The sequence below is a fragment of the Emys orbicularis genome, chromosome 12 (assembly GCF_028017835.1).
Source record: "Emys orbicularis isolate rEmyOrb1 chromosome 12, rEmyOrb1.hap1, whole genome shotgun sequence".
NCBI lineage: Eukaryota > Metazoa > Chordata > Testudines > Emydidae > Emys > Emys orbicularis.
Genome location: NC_088694.1, coordinates 21,215,256 through 21,235,709, shown reverse-complemented (window position 1 = coordinate 21,235,709; position 20,454 = coordinate 21,215,256). Strand labels below are relative to the sequence as shown.

Sequence of the window (20,454 nt, the reverse complement as noted above, 5' to 3'; positions counted from 1 at the left end):
CGGAGTAAGCCGAGTTCAGAGATTCTAGGCCAAACCATATTTGATGGATGACCTGAGTCAGGAGGGGGCTGTGGGGAAAGAGAGTTGGAAAACATTACAAAGTGCAACCTCAAGTAGCCCCTGCATGAACAGAGTTGGTGGATCTCAATCCAGTAAAAAGGGATCCCACCAGAGAAATGTCTACCACCACAGCTGACCCTAGCTGAGAGTCTCTTAGTTGAGAAACCAAGGACTGAACAAGTCCCGGAGATTGAAATGCCCTGTCAACCCCTTTGAGGGCAGGGCTAAGGTGCACAGCTGGGGTGAGAGGAAGCTTGCACTCAGACACTGGGTCTGGCTGTACAAGGCTCTGTAACCCGCATCAATAAACACAAGCCTCTTAAGGAGGAGAGAGGCAGGTCAGGATAAGAACAAGGAAAGGGGTTAAAATAACTAGGGGCCAAATGCTTCCTGTGCCAGGATTGGAGTAGGAGGAAATGCCGGGGTTGTTGGGAGGAGGCCTCCTTTGCCACCTCTCCGGGTTGTGGCGCAGCCGTGGAATTGCTCCGAGTCTGCTCCCGACTGTGCTGAAGCTGGGCTAGGCCCAGCTGCTGTAGCTCCCTGCAGAGCCAGGGAGCAATGCTGGTGGATCCGCCAGTCCCCACGTCACTGTGCGGAGATGTCGGAGAAAACTGGATTCCAGTGCGTGTGAAACGCAGACACGTCTGCTGCAGAGGGTCATTAAATTGCCCCCACACCACCATCCCTGCCCGGGCTCCTTGTCCTTCCACAGAATGGAGCGGGATTTATTGCAGGTGAAGCAATGATGAATGGTTTTATAAAGCAGCCTCCCCATCCCTGCCCTTCAACTTATCCAGACAAATGCAGTTTGTTATGTCTGGGTTTTCAAAGAGTTAGGTGCCCAAGTCCCCTAGGCCTTGTCTAGCACCAACAGTGTGTAATGGCTGCTAATGTCACCTGTGTACCCAGAAGTCCCTTGGATAATGATAGTCACGTTATCAGTGCCCTTCCCTGGGCCTTCTCTAGTGACTGAGGGATCCTGGGGCCTTTCCAACAGCCGTGATGCCAATGAAAAGTGCAAGCCGCAAGGTTACTAGAGAGGGCAGCCTACCTGCACGAGCCTAGGGATAGCATGTATCTGTAGGGCATTTGTAGCGCTTTACAGCTACAGAACACTGAGTGGCCATTTACTAATGAATCCTCCAGACACCCTTGTGAGCTGGCTAGGATAAATCACAGCCAGTTTTGCAGAAGGGAAAGCTGAAATTAAGTGATTTGTCTGAGGTCATGCAGGAATCTGTGGCAGAGCAGAGAATTCAACTTCAGCCTCTCCAGTCCTAGGCTAATGCCTAACCATTGGGCCATGCTCTCCTCTCCCCTGTTCCCTCCTTCATTGGTGTGTTTGAGAACTCAGATACCCCATGGCTGTTCTGCTACATTTTCAGTCCTCTCATTTCCTTTTCCTTCCTCTTTTCCCCTAGTCGATATTCGTGAAATCCAAGAGATTCGTCCAGGAAATAATTCCCGAGATTTTGACCGATACCAGGAGGATCCCTCTTTCCGGTCAGACCCGTCTCACTGCTTCGTCGTCCTCTATGGAATGGAGTTCAGGCTGAAAACTCTCAGCCTGCAAGGTAGGCAGTCCCCTCCGTTAGCTTTGCATTTGCAAGGTCATTTTGATTGCATGCTCCTCGGGGCATTTAACTTAAGATCAGTGCCAAAGGTAGTGTAGACGTTCTCATTTCGGTTTAAGGGTGGCTTGTTTCAGATTAGCGTAGGTCAGTTAGGAACAGGTTTAAACTAAAACTGAGACAAGCCACTCTAAACAGCCTTCGGCACTGATTTCCCTATATCGGTTTACAAACCAATTTAAGTTAAATCGGTGCATCTTTCTCCTGTAGACAAGCCTTGGTGGGCAGCCGTGCTGGCTTCTGCATATGCAAGACAACGGTGTCTTCTACACGGCGATTGCCAGACCGCACAGGGGGAGAGATGTTATTTTCTAGCTTCAAAGAGGATACAGCAAACAATGGGGAGGTTAAAAAGAAATCCGCGCACATTCTAAAAATAGCTGTTGCTTGTGTCTCAAGAGCAGCTGAAATTCGCTCCTTGAAAACAAACAGGCACCAAGAAACCCCAGGGCCTTGTCAGCGAGGTGGCTTAGAACGCTGAGTATGGAGGTGAATAGGAACCGACCAGTCATGTGTATTGAGAGAGATGTGGGTGAGAGCTTAGTAGTGAGAGCTGATGGTCGGAGACAATCTCACTGGGAGAACTGCTGTCTGAGGGAGACGTTATGGGGAGCAGGAGAGGATCAGAGATCAGCAAGGTGGGAGTTACTGACAATGCAGGGAAGGGATGGGCACTGGAGGGGAGAACAGACAGGGGTGCTGTATTTTTTTATATTAGGCAATGGATGGTGAAAGAGGGGTTGACACGGATCCACCTTGTGGTGATGTTTAGGCCCCTGGCCTGGCTGGATCCACTTCCTCCTGCCATGCTGCAGCTGTGCCGGGGCTTCCTCCATGGAAGCCAGGGTCAGTGCGGCTGCCTCGTTCCTTCATGGGCCCTGTTCTTTATTTTCACAGCCACATCCGAGGATGAAGTCAACATGTGGATCAAAGGGTTAAACTGGCTGGTGGAAGATACTCTCAGAGCCCCCACCCCCCTGCAAATCGAAAGGTAAGGCGAGCATCAGGGAGGTGAGGAGCCAATGACACCAAGGCGGGCACAGGGCAGGCAGCCGCTCTGCTGGCTTCCCCCTCACCGCTCTGCTCAAGCACCTGACTTGGCAGCAGCAGCTTTGCTTTGGTCCAGTTTGTCCTCAGCGCCCTTCTCCGCCAATGCACTTCAGTCCTCGCCCTCCTCCATTTCTCTGTGGCTCCAGACACCATGGTCTGCGCCAAGACGGCTGTCTGTCTTGTCCTTTCCTGCAGCATCCCTGCAACCTCACCCCGCTCTGCCAAGGCATCCGAATCCTCACTGGTAGCATCGCCTCTTCCAGGCATGCTTTTGGGCTGAGTCACCTCAGCAGCCCTGCCAATTGTGTGAGAGCTTCTGGGATCTGAGTAAGGAGCCACTTAGAGCTTAGGCTGAGAGAGGCCCACCTCATTCCACTTATGAACTACAAAGGGTTTGAGCCCAAGGCTCCCTAAGCAAAAGGTTTCATTGCATTGACCTGCTGTGGTAGTGATCCTCCTCTTGCTCCATGATCAGGATGAGCCTGATCCTGCATGCAGTAGGGGTTCTGGGTGCATAAAAAAATGTCAGAACACAGGTCTGCAATAAGAAACTAACCTGCTTCACAGGGGTGCAGCCAGGCATTCTGATGGGTGCGGGGGGATGACACCGAAGGGAGTTGAGGACAATTCAGTACCTGGCAGAATTAGGCCTGGAGAGAATGTTGGATAGCGAGCAATCAAGATTTATGTAGTAAAACGACCGTGTGTGTTTCCTTTTAGGTGGCTCCGGAAGCAGTTCTACTCGCTGGATCGCAACCGAGAAGACAGGTAAAGAGAGAGGAGCTCTTGTTTACACAGATTTAGGTATTTAGAAAAGTTGGGCCTGTTTTACTCAGTGCTAAAGTCTCAAAATTGAAGACGTCTCAGGCGCTCCTCACTTGGCATAAACTGTGAAATGCATTTAGAAACCAAACGTGTAATAAGGGCATTTGAGCACCTCCTACTGGTGCTGTCCCTCCTTCTAAAGATCAAAACTAAGGGCTTGGCTACACACACATTTAGTTGGTGTCAAGCTGGGGTGTAAATTTACCTTGCACTAGCCTGCGGTGCACTAACTGTCCGTGTGGATCTTGCTGATAGCACATTAACAGTTCCTTAGTGAGCTTTGATCTACCCTGCTTTGGCATGGGACTAGCTCAAAGCTCACTAAGGAATTATGAATGCATCAGCAGGGTCCACAGGTACCATTCATTTCAAGGCAGGCTAGTGTGGGGTAGATTCACACCCCAGTTCATTGCGAATGAAACGTTGGTGTAGATAAGCCCTAAGACACAGTCTTGCAGCTCTTACTCTGGTGAGCAATTCTGTTGAAGTTCGTGGGGCTTGCTGATCTGAGTGAACCTTGCTCATGTGAGCTAGGCTTGTAGAATCAGGCTCCTAATTTGTAACACTGATAACATACGGGTTTAGTGTATTGGTGTTTCCCTCTGACTTTTAAAGGGCTTTGTCAGTTTTAGCTGAAGTCCAAAGTGTAGGCTGTGTGGGGTTTTTTAAGAGGCTTTATATACCCTAAGAGGAGTCTCAATCTTTTCATGGTTATTTGAAATACTCAATGTAAACAGTTTTTTTTGTTTTCTATTGACCCTGTGGAACTCTTTGCCAGAGGATGTTGTGAAGGCCAAGACCATAACAGGGTTCAAAAAAGAACTAGATAAATTCCTGGAGAATAGGTCCATCAATGGCTATTAGCCAGGATGGGCAGGAATGGTGTCCCTAGCCTCTGTTTGCCAGAAGCTGGGAATGAGCGACGGGATGGATCGCTGGATGATGACCTGTTCTGTTCATTACCTTTGGGCACCTGGCACTGGCCACTGCTAGAAGACAGGATACTGGGCTAGATGGACCCTTGGTCTGACCCACTAGGGCCATTCTTATGTTCTTATGACCTGTTCCCTGCTGTTAGGAATGCAAAACACCAGGGTATTGGGGTCTCCTGGGAACCAGCAGGGGAAACTGAGCCATGGAGCCCCAATTGTCTCTGCTCAAAGAACCATACCGTGCAAAGCAATATACAGCAGCAACAGCCCAATCGGTGCTAAAACCTTTTATTTGTGTTACTTTCCCCAACCCTCAACCCCCATCACCCCCTTGTTTCTCACCCATTTGTCTTATCTTTTAGACTGTGAGCTCTTTGGGGCATGGACTGTGCCATTGACAGTGTGTTTGTGCTGGTCCCATCCTGGTTGAGGTCTCTTGGTGGGACTCCCTCTCCCCTACCGTGAGGAGGGCTGGTCTGAGGTCTGGGCACCGTGTAAGCTCCGCTGGGATTTCAGTGGTGTGTAGATTTGTGCACAAAGGTGAATTTCATCCAGTGAGAGGAGCTCTGCCCTCTGAACTCCGCCACTGCTGACATGAATTTAAATGGGTACCGTGTTCTTGTTCAGACTGCCCTCCACACCAGAGTCAGCAGCCGTCTCCTCTTAGGGCACTGTTCCCTTCCTCCTTTCATTTTCCATGACATGGTTCTCCTTAGTGATGTTAACAGAGCACATTAACCTTTCACTATTGATTTTTTTTTTTTGGTAAGTGCCTTTCCCCTTGAGATGTGAAACATTCGTCCATTACCGCTGAACAGTGAGAGAAGGAGGTGCGGGGGAAGGCTGTGGAGGCATTGCTCATGCAGCAGTGTGTGTCCTCAGATTACAATAAGAAACCTGCTGGACTCCATCTGCCAAAGGGTTATATCTGCCCCCTTTATTTATCTAGGCATTAATGCCATGCTTATTGCCATGGTGACTGGGATTAAATATTCCAAAACGTCTCCTGTTTGTCCTTTTGTCGTTCTGCTGATTGTGTTGTATGGCGGGAAGGCCAGCAAGTTCCACGTTCCATCCTAAGGCTTGTTACTCTAATCCCTGCAGGAAGCCACTGCCACGCTCATGACACAGCATCCCGGGAACATCTCTCCCGTGTTCGTGAGCTTTGCTTTTGCTTTGTGGCATGTAGCTGTCCTGGGAATGTGACAGGTGGGTTTGTATCATGGTGGGGTATCACGGGCCGTTTTCACAGAAGGCCTTGAATACCAGAACCAATCCTTGACTGCATTTAGTGGGAAACCAGTGGTCTGAACAGATCCCTTGGGGGCATCCGTTGTCCTCTGACATTTCACATCCCCTGCTGATCTGTGCCCTGCCAGGGGAGAGCCTGCCACCTCTGTCGTGATCGCCCACTCTCCCTTCTGCAGTCTGTGAGCCTGTTTTTCAGCTGCAGCTCATTCTGACCCAGTGCTGGCTCTGGGCAGAAACAGGCCTCTGAACTCAAGCAGCCTGGGCGTAATCAAACCTGGCCAAAATACAGGGCAGAGCATGTATGAGAGAGGGAGGGGAGTGCTTCATGTTGCTTGGATCCGGATGGACTTCTGTCCGTGTATCATGGCATGGTGAGAGTGTTGCCTTGTCCATTCTGAATGTGCCACTTAGAGGACTGGAGAGGTGATTAATGCTTGTGCAGCAGAGAGGAACAGAAGTGTTGTCTTTAGTATGTTCCAGCAGCGCTAATGCATTTAATGGACCTCTGTAATTGTTACTTGTTTTTTAAATATTTTAAAACTCTGTTTTCCTGTTTCCACTGCTCCTTGTGTGTTCTTGGGGGCTGGGGTGGGGGGGAGCAAAGATACAACTGATTGGCTCATTTAAACAGAGTCCTTGTTAAGGTGAGGGCTAATGGGGCTTCTCTTTGTATGAGAGGGTAAGAGCCAAATTACCAGGCTCAGGCCTCCAAATCTAAATGCCAGCTATATCTTTTGCATGTTTAGCTGGCCTCTGTGTGTGAAAATTGGATGTTTGGGTGCTCAGCAGTTCAATGTGTAGATGCAAAACAGGTGCAGACGTAGAGGTACAGATTTGGAGGCTAGATTAAAGAGAGATGAAAACATGGCCCTTATTTCAACGGCTCCAGTCACACACACAGCTGCTTTAAAGAGACCATCAGATAAAATGTGGCATAAAATTCAGATTTTGTGTACTTACATGTGCGTACGTACACGCACACCCTGACCCTTCCCTCCACCCAGAAGCCACCCGAACAGAACATGAATTCTTTCTGTATCCAAAACCCAGAAGACCCATTGCTAGCATTCTTTAAATATATAATCTCTCCAAGGCATTTGAAATGAAGTGAAGAAAATAAACTTTCTCCTTCGGTGTTTGCCAGTGGTAGCACCAGGCAAGTCACTAGAGCCTTCAAATGAAATTGACTAAAAGCAAAATGTGAAAGTGACTAGTCTCCTTCTGTTGTCCAAGTTGTGAGAGGTGCAAAATGTTAAGCCAGGAGCATGAAGAGTGAAAGTAAATGAGGTTTTAGTTGCTTCTGTTTTATAACAATCTTACGTACTTTTGGTAAAATAGTTGCAGAGGTTGTGGGGAGTTAAAAAGTATGGGATGAAATCTGGCCTCAGTGGGGAGTTGTAACATTTCTTTCAGTGGAGCTGGGATCATCCATGGTTTTGAACCTGGAAATGGCTTTTAAGAAGGGAGCAGTGAGCTGTGTTTTTAAAATAATGTTCTTTAAAAATCAGCAACAAACCAACTGTCCATTGTAGCAGGTTCTTGGAAGCTGGAAAATAACATCCCCATCACCACCACTTACTAGAGACCCCGTCTTTCGAACAGGCATGTATTTAGTCACATACACGTGGGCAGTCCCGTCGACTTCAGCGGGGCTACTTGCATGTATACAGTTAAGCAGGTGTGTAACAAACTGCACATGCAGGACCTAGTTTTATACCAACACTTTTAAAACCAATGGTGTGTATATGATTCCCCCCCCCCCAACCCTCTGTTGCAGGTGCTGTAGGACAACCCCCCCCCCCCGAGCAATGGTGTGTATATGATTCCCCCCCCCCCCCAACCCTCTGTTGCAGGTGCTGTAGGACAAACCCCCCACCCCCCCCGAGTCCGGCCAGGGGTGTGTTTGTGTGCATCTCACAAATACACACACACACACAATGGCTGTTCAGGGGTTATTTGGTCACTGTTTTTGGTGCGGGGGGGAGGATGTTAGGGGTTTTTTTTCTAAATACAATCCAGAAAACACCGCTTTGCTGTGGTTATGAGAAATTGCTCCCTTTGGGGTGAAATGACAGTGTCAGGTTACAGAGAAGTTTGGGATGGGTGTTTCAAGTTTTGCTCTGATTGCACCTATGTATAAATACCTTAAAAAGCCAAAAACCCAGTGTATTTTCTATGTGTTGAGATGTAAAATAATAAAAAAAATCCGTCCAAGGCTCTAGGCACCTTAACATAATTAATAACACCGTACATAAAATCCATATCTAAGCTGGTTCCTCCTGCCGCAAGCAGTGAGGGGAACACTGGGCACGTCTCATTGTGGTGTGGTGGGTTCCTTTTTTCCTCTTAGACGTCGCAGCTGGGCTGACAGCTTCAGTGCTGTCAACACCCACCCCGGGTCTGTGCTGCAAAGCCACCCTCCTCTGTCGCCATCCTCTCCTGCTAATATTCCATTGGAACAAGTAGTCTTGAAGATGCTGCAGTGAACCAGCTAAACAAAAACCTTGCGTGGAAACCTCCTCTCTTGGTGAGAGGATGATACCCTTGCAGGCTTCCCTTTCCCCGTCAGTCATGTCCCTCCTCTTCTGGGGGTAGGGTTAATCCTTTTTGGTTTTCCCTCCCATGTTGGAAAGCAGTAACCTGGCAGACATAGGGCTCTTGGCTCACCCAGTGAGGTCTGGAAATAATAAATAGATAATTACTGGGTTCCATTTCCTGACCTAATCACTGGAGCCTGAGCATCAAACTGCAGGCCCTTAAGACTGGTTGTCTGTGAGTTGCATCTCTGGAGGGTAGCTGAAGAGGGGTTTTAACTGGATTAAATCAATCCTTTCCTGTTATACAATCAAGGGACTCTCTGCATCCCTCTCCCTGGTGAGTAGATCAGCACCAGCATGTTGTCAGGCGCAGACAGGTTCTCTGCCAGCAAATCATCATCTGAAACTGACTTGCTTGGGCTTTGTGAGTCAGCATTTGGCTGATCACAAATCTGAGAGAATTATTAGAATGGGGGGGAGGAGTTCCCCTCTGAATGTCAGTCTGCACTGGTTGCTGTGCATGGAGACTGTGTGGGCACATTAGCTAATTAGCTGGGTGGCTGTTATGCAGTGAGCAGGGCAGACTGGGTATCACATTTCCAGCTCCAGAGCCCGTACATATTCTCGCACTCTCGCTACCTTGACTATCCATCACACGCTCCGCAGATCTGCAGAAGGAACTATGTGCGCTAGTTGGTCAGGCCAGGAGACTTACTATATCTGAAATAACAGCCATGGGCTGCTAGACCTCTCCAGCTGTAATCGGTGTGGCCCTTTGTGAGCAGAAGGGGGTCAAAGGCCCTATGGCTCCCCAGTACTGGGGATGCAGGGAGTGCTGGCTCACTTTCCCCCTTTCCTTGGGGCCTGTTGAAGCCCTTCTGTGAGGCTGGGGATGTGAGAAGGTCATTAGTCAGTATGAACTTCAAGGCACGCCACCTCCTCCCTATTACTGCTTTCCCCCCTCCTATCCCTGCTGAGGGAAAGTTGCGGGCCAGGTGCTGGGACTGCATCCTGGCATGGAGCTGGGGCGGGGGAGGAGGCAAGCAGCCCTGGAGCCAGTGAGGAAACAAGGATGGCACCAACCTCTTGTTGATCCCCAAGGCATGCTGACTTGGAGATTTGACTCTCCTGCCCTCTCTGCATACTGGGGGAATAATGCAAATGAAACCTCTTGGAGTCTCCTACTCCCTGCACAGGCTTTTCCCAACATGGGGGCAATCTGGGCCTACAATTCGAGCTGTGAGTGTGTCTCGCTAAACTGGTCACTTCCAAGTCCCGGTGGGTGGGCAGGGGCCAGCCGTGGCTTCCAAGCCCCAGTTTTAAAAGGGGCCAGTTTGGCTGTCTGCAGGTGGGCTCAGACTTCTGGTTTGTTTCCCAGAGCTGTTTGCCTTTGCTCCCAAGGACCTCACCAAGGCTGGCTTGCACAAGGATCTGAGAGCATGGGCAGTGCTGTAGCACCAAGTCCACGTGTAATCTAGTGACTGATGACTAGTGCTTGGGGGCGGAGGAGTGAGGTTGATAAGTATCTTGTGACACAGTCCTTAGTGTGCCTGTTTATCATCCCAGTCCTGGGGGGTCAAGACAGCTGGGTTCTTCCCTGGGCTCTGAGAATGGCCTGCTCAGAGAATTAGAGTTTGTTGTATAGGCATGTGGGCTGGCTCCCAGCTGCCATGGATTATAACAGGCTGGGATTCATGCTGAGTGTGCTGTGTCTCTTGTCCTCTCTCTCTCTCTGTGAGCTCTTTGGGGGTCTCTGGCTATGCAGAGGGCCCTCGCGGTGGGGAGAAATTTCTGCTAAGTTCTCCATTGGCAGGGTGCAGGGTGGGTGGGTGTGAAGTGTGTGTGTGTGTGTGTGTGTGTATGTATATATACATATATATATATATATATACACACACACACACAGTGGGGAGGGAATGGAAAGCAAACACATACACACATCATCTGTTTCTCATGCATGCATCATGGAAAATGAGAGTGGGGAGGCTGGAAAAAGACAGACTGTGCCAGTTAGAGCAAATATTTAAAGCTATATGAAGAGCTTGTCTCCGCCTCTGACTGGTGGGTTTCAGACCTTATCTCTCTCCCAAGTAAGAGAGCTGCCTGGCTCAGTGCCTGTGGTACAGTAATTGGATAAACTTTAGTCTTTCCCATGTGGGTGTATTTATTGTATATGAAAGTGAGGGTGTAAGAGCCCTGGCTAGAGTCCCGCATGGTAGGAGCTGGAGCTCTGAAAGCTTCCCCAGAACAGCTCTGCCAATGTACCCTGCAGTCCTGTAACACCACCCGCTGGCCCTGTCCCGTTGATGCATCTCACTTGTGACCACAGCACCTCCTGATGCTCCGGTCCTGGATGCCTAATCTCCTAGCTCTGCCCCTGCCCCTTCATCCTCAACTGCTGTGTCTCTTACTGGTCCAGTCCTGGGACCCACACACCCAGATCTGCCCCTCAGTCCTGACCCACTCAATCCCAGGCGCTTCCAGCCCTTCGCCTTGCTTTAGAAATGAAGTGGTGTCTTGTTGGAAGATAGAGACAGGATGCCCCCTGTGAGTGAGAACCAGGTTCATGTCCCCTTGGGAGCTGGAACCCTTGTTGCTAGAGGTGAAGGCTAATGCCACTGCTACCTAGGGATAGTTTTTTTTCTTACACCCTCCCCATCCCATGCACACATCTCTTCATAAAGTGCACATCGTGTATTAGCACTAATGGGGAGCGGCAGGTCGGGGCTCACCTTCCTTGTGGTCTGTCCTGTAATCCGATGGCTTTGGGTCATGGTTCTAGCGTGTGACAGCTGCTTCCTGCGACCTTCATTCTTAGGTGTTCTGCTGGATGTCCCATTCCTCCCCTCTTCCTCTTGCTGTTCTGAGTGAGGCCAGCTGATTGTCCCTGTTTCTTGGACCTAGGATGCAACAAGCATGTGATGTGATGGGTGGGCTGGGATGTCCCGGTGAGAGGGCTGGGATGCTTGTGGAGAAAGCTCTGCAGGGAAAGTCACACCCTGGTTGTAGCAATGTGGTTCAGTGCTGAGCTGGTGGCAAGGGATCCCCTAGCACAAGTCGTGCCCTTAGGGTAGCCAGGTGTCCGGTTTTCGACTGGAACGCCCGGTCAAAAAGGGACCCTGGCAGCTCCAGTCAGCACTGCTGACCGGGCTGTTAAAAGTCCAATTGGCGGCGCAGTGGGGCTAAGGCAGGCTCCCTGCAGCTCCTGGAAGCAGTGGCATGTCCCCCCTCCAGCTCCTAGGTGTAAAGGCAGCCAGGAGGCTCTGCGCAGTGCCCCTGTCCCTAGTGCCAGCTCCACAGCTGGGAACCGCAGCCAGTGGGAGCTGCGGGGGGCAGCGCCTGTGGACGGGGCAATGCGCAGAGCTGCTTGGCCGCGCCTCTGTCTAGGAGCCGGAGCGGGGACATGCCGCTGCTTCTGGGAGCTGCTTCCGGTAAGCGCCGCCTGGAGCCTGCACCCCTGGCCCCCTCCCATGCCCCAACCCTGTGCCCTGATCCCCATCCTGCTCTACGAACTCCTCGGTCCCAGCCCGGAGCCCTTTCCCGCACCCCAAACCCCTCATCCTCATCCGCACCCCCAGTTGGAGCCCTCAGACCCCTGTCCCAGCCCTGATCCCCCACCCGCTCTACGAACCCCTCGGTCCCAGCCCAGAGCCCTCTCCCGCACCCCAAACCCCTCATCCTCATCCGCACCCCCAGTTGGAGCCCTCAGACCCCTGTCCCAGCCCTGATCCCCCACCCACCCTCTGAACCCCTCAGTCCCAGCCCGGAGCCCGCACCCCAAACCCCTCATCCCCAGCCCTGCCCCAGAGCCCTCACCCCCAGCCAGAGCCCTCACCCTCTCTGTTCCAACCCCCTTCCCCAGCCTGGAGCCCCTTCCTGCACCCCAAATCCCTCATCCCTGGCCCCACACCAGAGCCTGGAGCTGGACCCCACACACACACCTCAATCCCCAGCCCGGAGCCCCCTCCCGCACCCTAAATCCCTCATTTCTGGCCCCACCCCAGAACCCACACCCAGAGCCCCTACCCTTACCCCTCCCACAGCCCAACCCCCTGCCTCAGCCCAGAGCCCTCTCCCATACTCTGAACCCCTCAGCTCCACCCCCTAGCCTGGAGCCCCCTCCTGCACCCCCAACTGGAGCCCTCACACCTCCACACACCCACCCCAGCCCGGTGCTCCCTCTGGAATTCTGAACCCCTCATTTCTAGCCCCACCCCAGAGCCTTCACTCCCTCCCACATCCTAACTCACTGCCTCAGCCCGGATCCCCCTCCTGCACCCTGAACTCCTCTTTTCTGGCCCCACCCCAGAGCCCTCACCCCCTCCCGCACTCCAACCACCTGAGCCAGCCTGGTGAAAATGAACGAGTGAGTGACGGTGGGGAGAGCGAGCGACAGAGGGAGGGGGGATGGAGTGAGTGGGGGCGGGGCCTCTGAGGAGGGGCAGGGGCGCAGCAAGGGTGTTTGGTTTTGTGCGAGTAGAAAGTTGGCAACCCTACGTGCCCTGCTCTGCACAGGGCAGGCAGGAGAGGAGGAGGAGATGGATGAGCGCCTTGCCGTGCTCAACAGTGACCCCTACGGCTACTTTAAGGATCTGCATCAACAGTCTCCAAAGGGTATCCTGACTAGACCTTGGCCACAATACAGAGCCTCAAAGATGGACAGCTGCAAAACACAGGGGATCCCCAGATGGGAACAGAGAGGGCCCGCTGCTTCCCGCAGAGGGGATGGCAGGGAAGGTAAAAGCAGCTGACAAACAAATGGCGGGATGATGACACAGGAACAATCTCCCTTGTCTCCCCCCACCCTCCCCCATCCTGTGGCTCCTCTATTGTGATTCATTTCCTGTGGCTGATCCCAAAATAGGAGTCACAGGTGGCATTGATCCAGCCACTGTGTGTGCTCCATCCTCCAGCGTTTGGCACTGCGCTCGCTTGCAATCCCTTCCCTGTCTGACCCCGTGCTACCACCTCGGCTGCACGCTGAATCCCGGGCCTCCCGAGGCCCTGGTAGCTGTGTTCTGGGCGTGCAGGCCTTCTCTCTGGCTTGCCCAAGACCTTGCATAGCTCCATTAAATACGTTTGTTCCCCATCTTTGTCGCACTCTCTTTCCAGAGGAAGCTGGGTTTGTGCGATTACCAGTGCTTAATTTGTGCCAGGGCTTGGCAGTTCAGAGCCCCAGCACCTCTGGGCTTGGAAGTTCATAGCCTGGCACCTCTGGGCTTGGAAGTTCATAGCCTGGCACCTCTGGGCTTGCCGCATCAGTTATGAAAGTAAAAAAATTGCTTAAGCCCCTGCACCTAATTGCTTGAGCCCTGGCACCTCTTTCATTACAAATTAAGCACCGGCCATTAGGACTAACCTCCTCCTGATAGGGGAGGTGATGTTATTGATCCAGCTTTCTGGGTGACTCCGCATTGCTGGCTCTGCAGTTATTTGGCTGCTCGAAGGGGGAGGGTGGGGAGGGCTGGGGCCGTGTGTTGGGCCTGCTGCCTTTTTCTGCAGAATGATCTGACTCTCACTCTCTGTCCTGTGAACAGAAGCGTGTCCTCCCCGCTGTGTAGACGGCTCCCAGGTTAGCAACGTTTTGGGCCTGGTGCTGAAGGGCGCCTGCGAACGAGGCACACGGGCTTCCCTTCTGGCTTCCTGGCAGACATGAGCTGTCTCTGCACATCACTGTTCTGTGGGCGTCCATGCCCAGTCTCCCCCAGACCAACAGGGTCTCCTTGCTAGTAGTGTCATCCGACTCAGCTGGAAAATGATACCGAACTGTGTTCTGGCAGTTCCCGCTTGTGCTGTTCACGACGCCCACTTGTGCCGTCTCTCTCTCTCTAGAGTTGCCACCCAGCCTAGTCTCTTCCCCCCTGGGGATCACCCGGTTTCAGTGGGAGGTTTGAATCATCACACTGTGACTGCATTGCCTGAAGGACAAATACTGAATGCCAGCTTGTTTTTTCCTTTTGGCTGAGGCACGTAGGTTGTTCATGGAGTAATTGCACGGGCAGTTGTAGGCCCAACCCTGCAAGCCCTTCTTTGTGTGGGACTTCCATTGACCTCGGCGGGAGCGTGGTGCACAACTGGCTTGCTGATGCCACACCTACCTGTTGGTACATACTCTTGGCTCATAGGCCCAAGCCTTCCCAACTCATTTCACTGGGCTGTTTCCTCCAACTCTCAGCTAGTCTAGTCCTTAGTCTCTGTTAGGCACTAGGCCACTGCCCCGTCAGAATCAGAAGACACGGTAATCCAAACCTACTGAAGCCACCATAACCTGCCCATCTGTACTATTACCCTGATAGCCCCATGGGATGAAATTTAATAGTGTAAGGTTATGCACATAGGGGATAACAACAAGAATTTTTGCTATAACCTTGGGACTTATCAGTTGGAAATGGCAGAGGAGGAGAAAGACCTGAGTGTGTTGGTCAATCACAGGATGACTGTGAGCCACCTGTGTGATAGGTTTGCGAAAAAGGCTAATGCGATCCTGGGGTGCATCAGGTGAGGTATTCCAGTGGAGATAGGGAAGCATTAATACCATTGTACAAGGCACTGGTGCAACCTCATTTGGAATGCTGTGTGCAGTTCTGGTCTCCCATGTTTAAGAAAGATGAATTCATACTGGACAGATACAGAGAAGGGCTACTAGGATGCTCTGAGGATTGGAGAACCTACCATATGAGAGGAGACTTAAATAGCTTGGCTTATTTAGCCTAACAAAATGAAGGCTGGGGGAAGATATGATTGCTCTCTATAAACCCATCAGAGAGATAAACACCAGGGAGGGAGAGGAGTTGTTTAAATTAAGGGCCAATGTTGGCACAAAAACAAATGAGTATAAATTGGCCATCAATAAGTTTAGGCTTGAAATTAGATGAAAGTTTCTAACCGTCAGAGGAGTGATGTTTTGGAACAGCCTTCCAAGGGGAATAGTGGGGGCAAAAAAACCTAATGTAAGAAAGGTCCGTCTAGCCCAGTATCCTATCTTCCAACAGTGGCCAATGCCAGGTGCTTCAGAGGGAATGAACATAACAGGTAATCATCAAGTGACCCCTGTCGCCCATTCCCAGCTTCTGGCAAACAGAGGTGAGGGACACCATCCCTGTCTATCTTGGCTAATAGCCATTGATGGACCTATCCTCCATAAACTTATCTAGTTCTTTTTTGAACCCTGTTATAGGCTTGGCCTTCACAACATACTCTGGCAAGGAGTTCCACAGGGTTGATTGTACATTGTGTGAAGAAATATTTTCTTTTGTTTGTTTTAAACCTGCTGCCTATTAATTTCATTTGGTGACCCCTAGTTCTTGTGTTATGAGAAGGAGTAAATAACTCTTCCTTATTTCTCCACACCAGTCATGATTTTATAGACCTCTCTCATATCCCCCCTTAATCATCTCTTTTCCAAGCTGAAAAGTCCAAGTCTTATTAATCTCTCTTCATATTGAAGCCATTCCATACCCCTAATCATTTTTGTTGCCCTTTTCTGAACCTTTTCCAATTCCAATATATCTTTTTTTGAGATGGGGCAACCACATCTGCATGCAGTATTCAAGATGTGGGCATACCATGGATTTACATAGAGGCAATATGATATTTTCTGTCTTATTATCTATCCCTTTCTTAATGATTCCCAACATTCTGTTCACTTTTTTGACTGCCACTGCACTTTGAGTGGATGTTTTCAGAGAACTATCCACAATGACTCCAAGATCTTTCTTGTGTGGTAACAGCTAATTTAGACCCCATCATTTTATATGTAAACTTGTTTCAAGACTGATAAATTTATGGAGTGGATGGTATGATGAGGTTGTCTAGAATGGCCCATCCGTGATTGCTATTAGCAAATATCTCCAATGCCCAGACATGACACTATCCAAGGAGGGCTCTGAGTTACTATAGAAAATTCTTTACCAGGTGTCTGGCTGGTGGGTCTCACCCATTGCTCTAAGACTAACCGCCATATTTGGGGTTGGGAAGGAATTTTCCTGCAGGTCAGATTGACAGAGACCTGGGGGTTATTCGCCTTCTTCTGCAGTGTGGGGCAAGGGTCACTTGCTGGTTTGAATTTGAGTAAATGGTGGATTCTCTGTAATTTGAAGTCTTTAAATCATGATGTGAGGACGTCAGTAATGCAGCCAGAGGTTATGGGTCTATTACAGGAGTGGGTGGGTGAGGTTCTGTGGCCTGCGATGTGCAGGAGGTCAGACTAGATGATTGTGATGCTCCCTTCTGGCCTTCAATTCTCTGAGTAGCTCCAGGTAATTGAAATCTAGGGAACAATACAGCCTCCTGCAATGGCCCCTTCAGTACTCCATATCCCGTTTCCAGCTTTAGGGGCTCACTGCACTGTGTGGGCATGAAAGCTTATATAGTTACGGATCTTCTCTTTAATCTACCCTGAGGACCGTCCCCGGTTTCCTGCCAGGCACTCGTCTGCCCAGGACGTGTCTGTCCCGCATGCTTCCACCCTTTTCTCCCTCTCTCCTTCGCTATGGGAGCGTCCCTTTGCTTACCCTCTCCTTGCCTTGCATCTTTCTCCTTCCCCGGCCACTGATACAACCACCTAAGTGGGGCAAGGGAATGTTTCCGTTCCAGTGCACAACTACCCTGTGGATGTTCCCCTTATTATGGCTGCAGGGTTCATGCATTTGCACTTCTGCTCCCTCCTCCCTACCGTTTTTAACGTGTAGATGGTTGATGCCAGCTTGGGGTATTTTGGATGGTTACTTCTCCTTGCTCCCCTATGGAAACGTTCTGCTTTATGGGCAGAGCATTGAGGTTTGGGCTCTTCATTCCATGAAAGCAGAGTCTCTAACTGTGTGTGTTCCCCTCCTTCCTCTGTTGAGCTAGGATTTCAGCGAAGGATTTGAAAAACATGCTGTCCCAGGTCAACTACCGAGTCCCAAACATGCGGTTCCTGCGGGAGAGATTAACGGTGAGTGCTCGGGCTTTACCCTGACCGGTCACATCCCTCTCCCCATCCCCGCTCTAAACTCAAGGATCCAGAGACTGGTGTGTAGCAAAGCGATAAAGGGTCTCTTGCCTTGCTAGGCACCTATCTCTGGACCCGCGGCAGCCTTTTGCCTGGTTTTAAACCAGCCTCACCTGTGACTATAACGCTTTGCACGTCTGAGTGCCAGGCTTCCCAGCCCTCTTGCAGTGAATGAATTGGTGCCAAATCCCTGTTCATGCCACTCCTTGGCCCCTATGTGGCCAGTTCGATTTTCTGTCCTACCTTTCTTATGCCCCTCCTCACCAGCTGGTGTTTATTGCTCTCTGATCTTTCCCACGTTTTTGTGGTCCCTGCTCCCTGAGATGCTCCCATGCTCAGAGGTGGGGGTGCACGTACCCATGCCGCCTGTCACACATCCTGTCCTGGCTGACCCGAGTGCTGCACGAGAAGAGAAGTTCAGCCCAGCAGGCTGCTGCCTGACCCTGCAGCCTTGTGCAAACACTGAGCTGATCCGGCAGCTGGCTGCGTCAGGTCACCGTGGAACCAGGGATGGCCGGGTCGTGGGCAGCTTGCAAACATGTTGCGTTAGTGGGGGCAGGACAATGGTCATCTGGGATGATGGAGCTTGATCCACTCCTGTCCCACTGAGCCCCTGCAGGCTCTGCCACCCGTGCGATTGGCAGGCAGTTCTAAATGATGTCACCTGAGGATCTCGAAGCACACGTGAAATTGTTACACCTCACAAGACCACTGTGAAATAAGCCAGCATGAACCCCATTTTGTAGATAGAGGAGCTGGGGCATGGAGAGGTGAAAGTGACTTACCTGCAGCCGCAAGAAGTCGGTGGCGGAGACGGGGAATAGAACCCAGGAGTTCTGCAATCTCAGCCCCCTACCCTAGTCACGAGATGACCCTGCTCTTTAGTGCATGGCTGATGTGTGAAGACTCCATTTGTTTCTCACTCGCTGGGGTTTGAATGTCCTATGAAGACTGCTGCTTCCCTCCCCGTAGCCTCCCGCCCGGGAGCAGCAGTGCTTTTACCGCGCTGAACTCTTTGCTTTGCAGATCTCCCGGCACCCACAGGGAGCAGAATATGTCTGAGTCTCCTCCTGCTCCAGCTTGTAAGCTGTGGGGGAGGGTGTGAGCTTGGAGGCAGAGCGTCTGGCATGCTGCTACAGCAGTAGGCGTATTCTGCATCGATCAGAGAGTTCACACCCTGTGCCTTCTGCAGGCAGAGGTATCGGTGAGACCCAGCCCTTGGTGATGCTTGCTGACAGAAACCCAGATCTGAGAGATCAGTTTCTGAAACATTTTTCTAGACCCTGTGTTCTAGACCCCGCGGTGGCCCTCCTGGTTGCAGCGCACGAACGAAAGGGCAGTGGGCACAGTTGGGCCAAGCATTCGCTTTGCCCTCCCTGCAGGGACCCCGTGCCTCCCCAGCAAGCCCCAGTGAGGGGAGGGCTGTCCAGGCCACGAACGGTGTGGTGTCTCGGGTGATCACAGCCGCTGTCATATTTCTGCTCCTCTTGGCTGCAGGATGTGGAGCAGAGGAACGGGGATATAACGTACAGCCAGTTCGCCCAGCTTTACCGGAGCCTGATGTATGACGCCCAGAAAACGGTGAGATGGCTCAAGTTCTCTGTACTGGGGATGCGGGGGGCAGAAACGTGCCAGCCGTGAGAGGAGATGGTTTGGAGTGACTTGGTGATTGGCGTTTCTGGCACTTCACATACATACATGAACTCCTCTGCCTCTTTGCACTCGTCTGCCCAGGACGTATCTGTCCCGCATGCTTCCACCCTTTTCTCCCTCTCTCCTTCGCTATGGGAGTGTCCCTTTGCTTACCCTCTCCTTGCCTTGCATCTTTCTCCTTCCCCGGCCACTGATACAACCACCTAAGTGGGGCAAGGGAATGTTTCCGTTCCAGTGCAGAACTACCCTGTGGATGTTCCCCTTTCGGCTGCAGGGTTCATGCATTTGCATTTCTGCTCCCTCCTCCCTACTGTTTTTAACGTGTTGCCCCTCCGGCCGACGTGCCCCTGTGCTTTGTGTACACTAGCCACAGCATGAGGCTGGCTGCCACTAGCAGAGAGCCCCTGGAGGTTGGGATTCTGGCCCATCTCAGTGCACAGGGGTTCGGGGGAGAGCAACGTAGGTAATGGAAGGGAAAGAATGCACATTTGGAGGTTAGCTGGCTGTGACTTCCCCCCCATGTCGAGCGCTGTGCGAGTGATTACCACGGATTGCCAGACAATTGGCAAATCTGGCATCAGTGAATCAAGTGTTTCACGGTGTAGCCTTCACCTGCTGCGTATCGGGATTATTCCCTTGAGGCTGTTAACAGAAGTGATGTGTCCAGAGCTCTGGCCTTTGTCTTTTTTGGAGGTTCTGTCATCCTCCAACCATGTTTTTTCTCCCATTCAAATACGAATGGGATGATCAGACCCATCCTTGACCCTTCCAAAGCTTAGAGGTTGATAACTTATCGCTTTAGTGTGATTAGCTTATAGGTTCCTGATCTCTCTCCTGCTGATGAGATCTGAGCATTGTGGGCTAGTCCATGGGCCTTAGCTGTGTCTGAAGGACGTTGAACAAAGCTGGGCAGATCCTGGTGAGAGACCAGGTCCAGCGGCTGCACTTAATCATTGCACTTGGATCCAGAGGTAGGATGAAGCAAGGAAGACCATTGTTCTGCCATACATCTAAGATGGAGGGGCAGTGTATGGGGGACCCTCACCCCTGGAGTGTCCCTGGCGGCCTGGTGCAGCATTGCATTTGTGTGTCTGCCTCAGTTTCCCCTAATGGGCTTCAGTGAGTCCAATGAGGCTCATGTATGTTGAACAGTGCCCCGTCAAGGGTCTAGTTTATTTAACTCGAAGGTGGCACGTTATACAAATAGGCCCCCACCTCAGCATTTCTAGTTGAAGGGGAGAAGGGCTGAGTTAATCATGGTCCATCAACCCCACTTATGTCCAGCTCCCTTACCAGCAAGGTCCTCTTGGTCTCAGAGCTTCTTCTGGAGCCAGGGCCTCTCGTCATCAGCTGGGGAAGGGCTTCTCCTCTTGGGTCGGGGTCCCCACAGAGATCAAACTGTGACAACCCTTCCTTGGAACAGCCTGTAATCCCTCCGATCTAGGACTTCTGCTGCGCACGGTGAAGTGCTTCCGTGGGGCCAAGTTCTGCCGAGACGCAGCATTCATAGCACTTCCCTTTCG

General features: G+C 51.4%; 1 protein-coding gene across 1 annotated transcript in view; it reads left to right on the top strand.

The window, feature by feature from the left end:
• Positions 1 to 20,454, top strand: part of PLCG1 (phospholipase C gamma 1) — a 96,009-nt gene that overhangs the window by 39,677 nt on the left and 35,878 nt on the right. Inside the window, exons 2-6 of the mRNA XM_065414816.1 lie at positions 1,482 to 1,634; positions 2,589 to 2,682; positions 3,462 to 3,509; positions 17,137 to 17,221; positions 18,776 to 18,859. Of these exons, the coding sequence (XP_065270888.1) occupies positions 1,482 to 1,634; positions 2,589 to 2,682; positions 3,462 to 3,509; positions 17,137 to 17,221; positions 18,776 to 18,859 (464 nt within the window). The remainder of the gene's footprint in view (positions 1 to 1,481; positions 1,635 to 2,588; positions 2,683 to 3,461; positions 3,510 to 17,136; positions 17,222 to 18,775; positions 18,860 to 20,454) is intronic.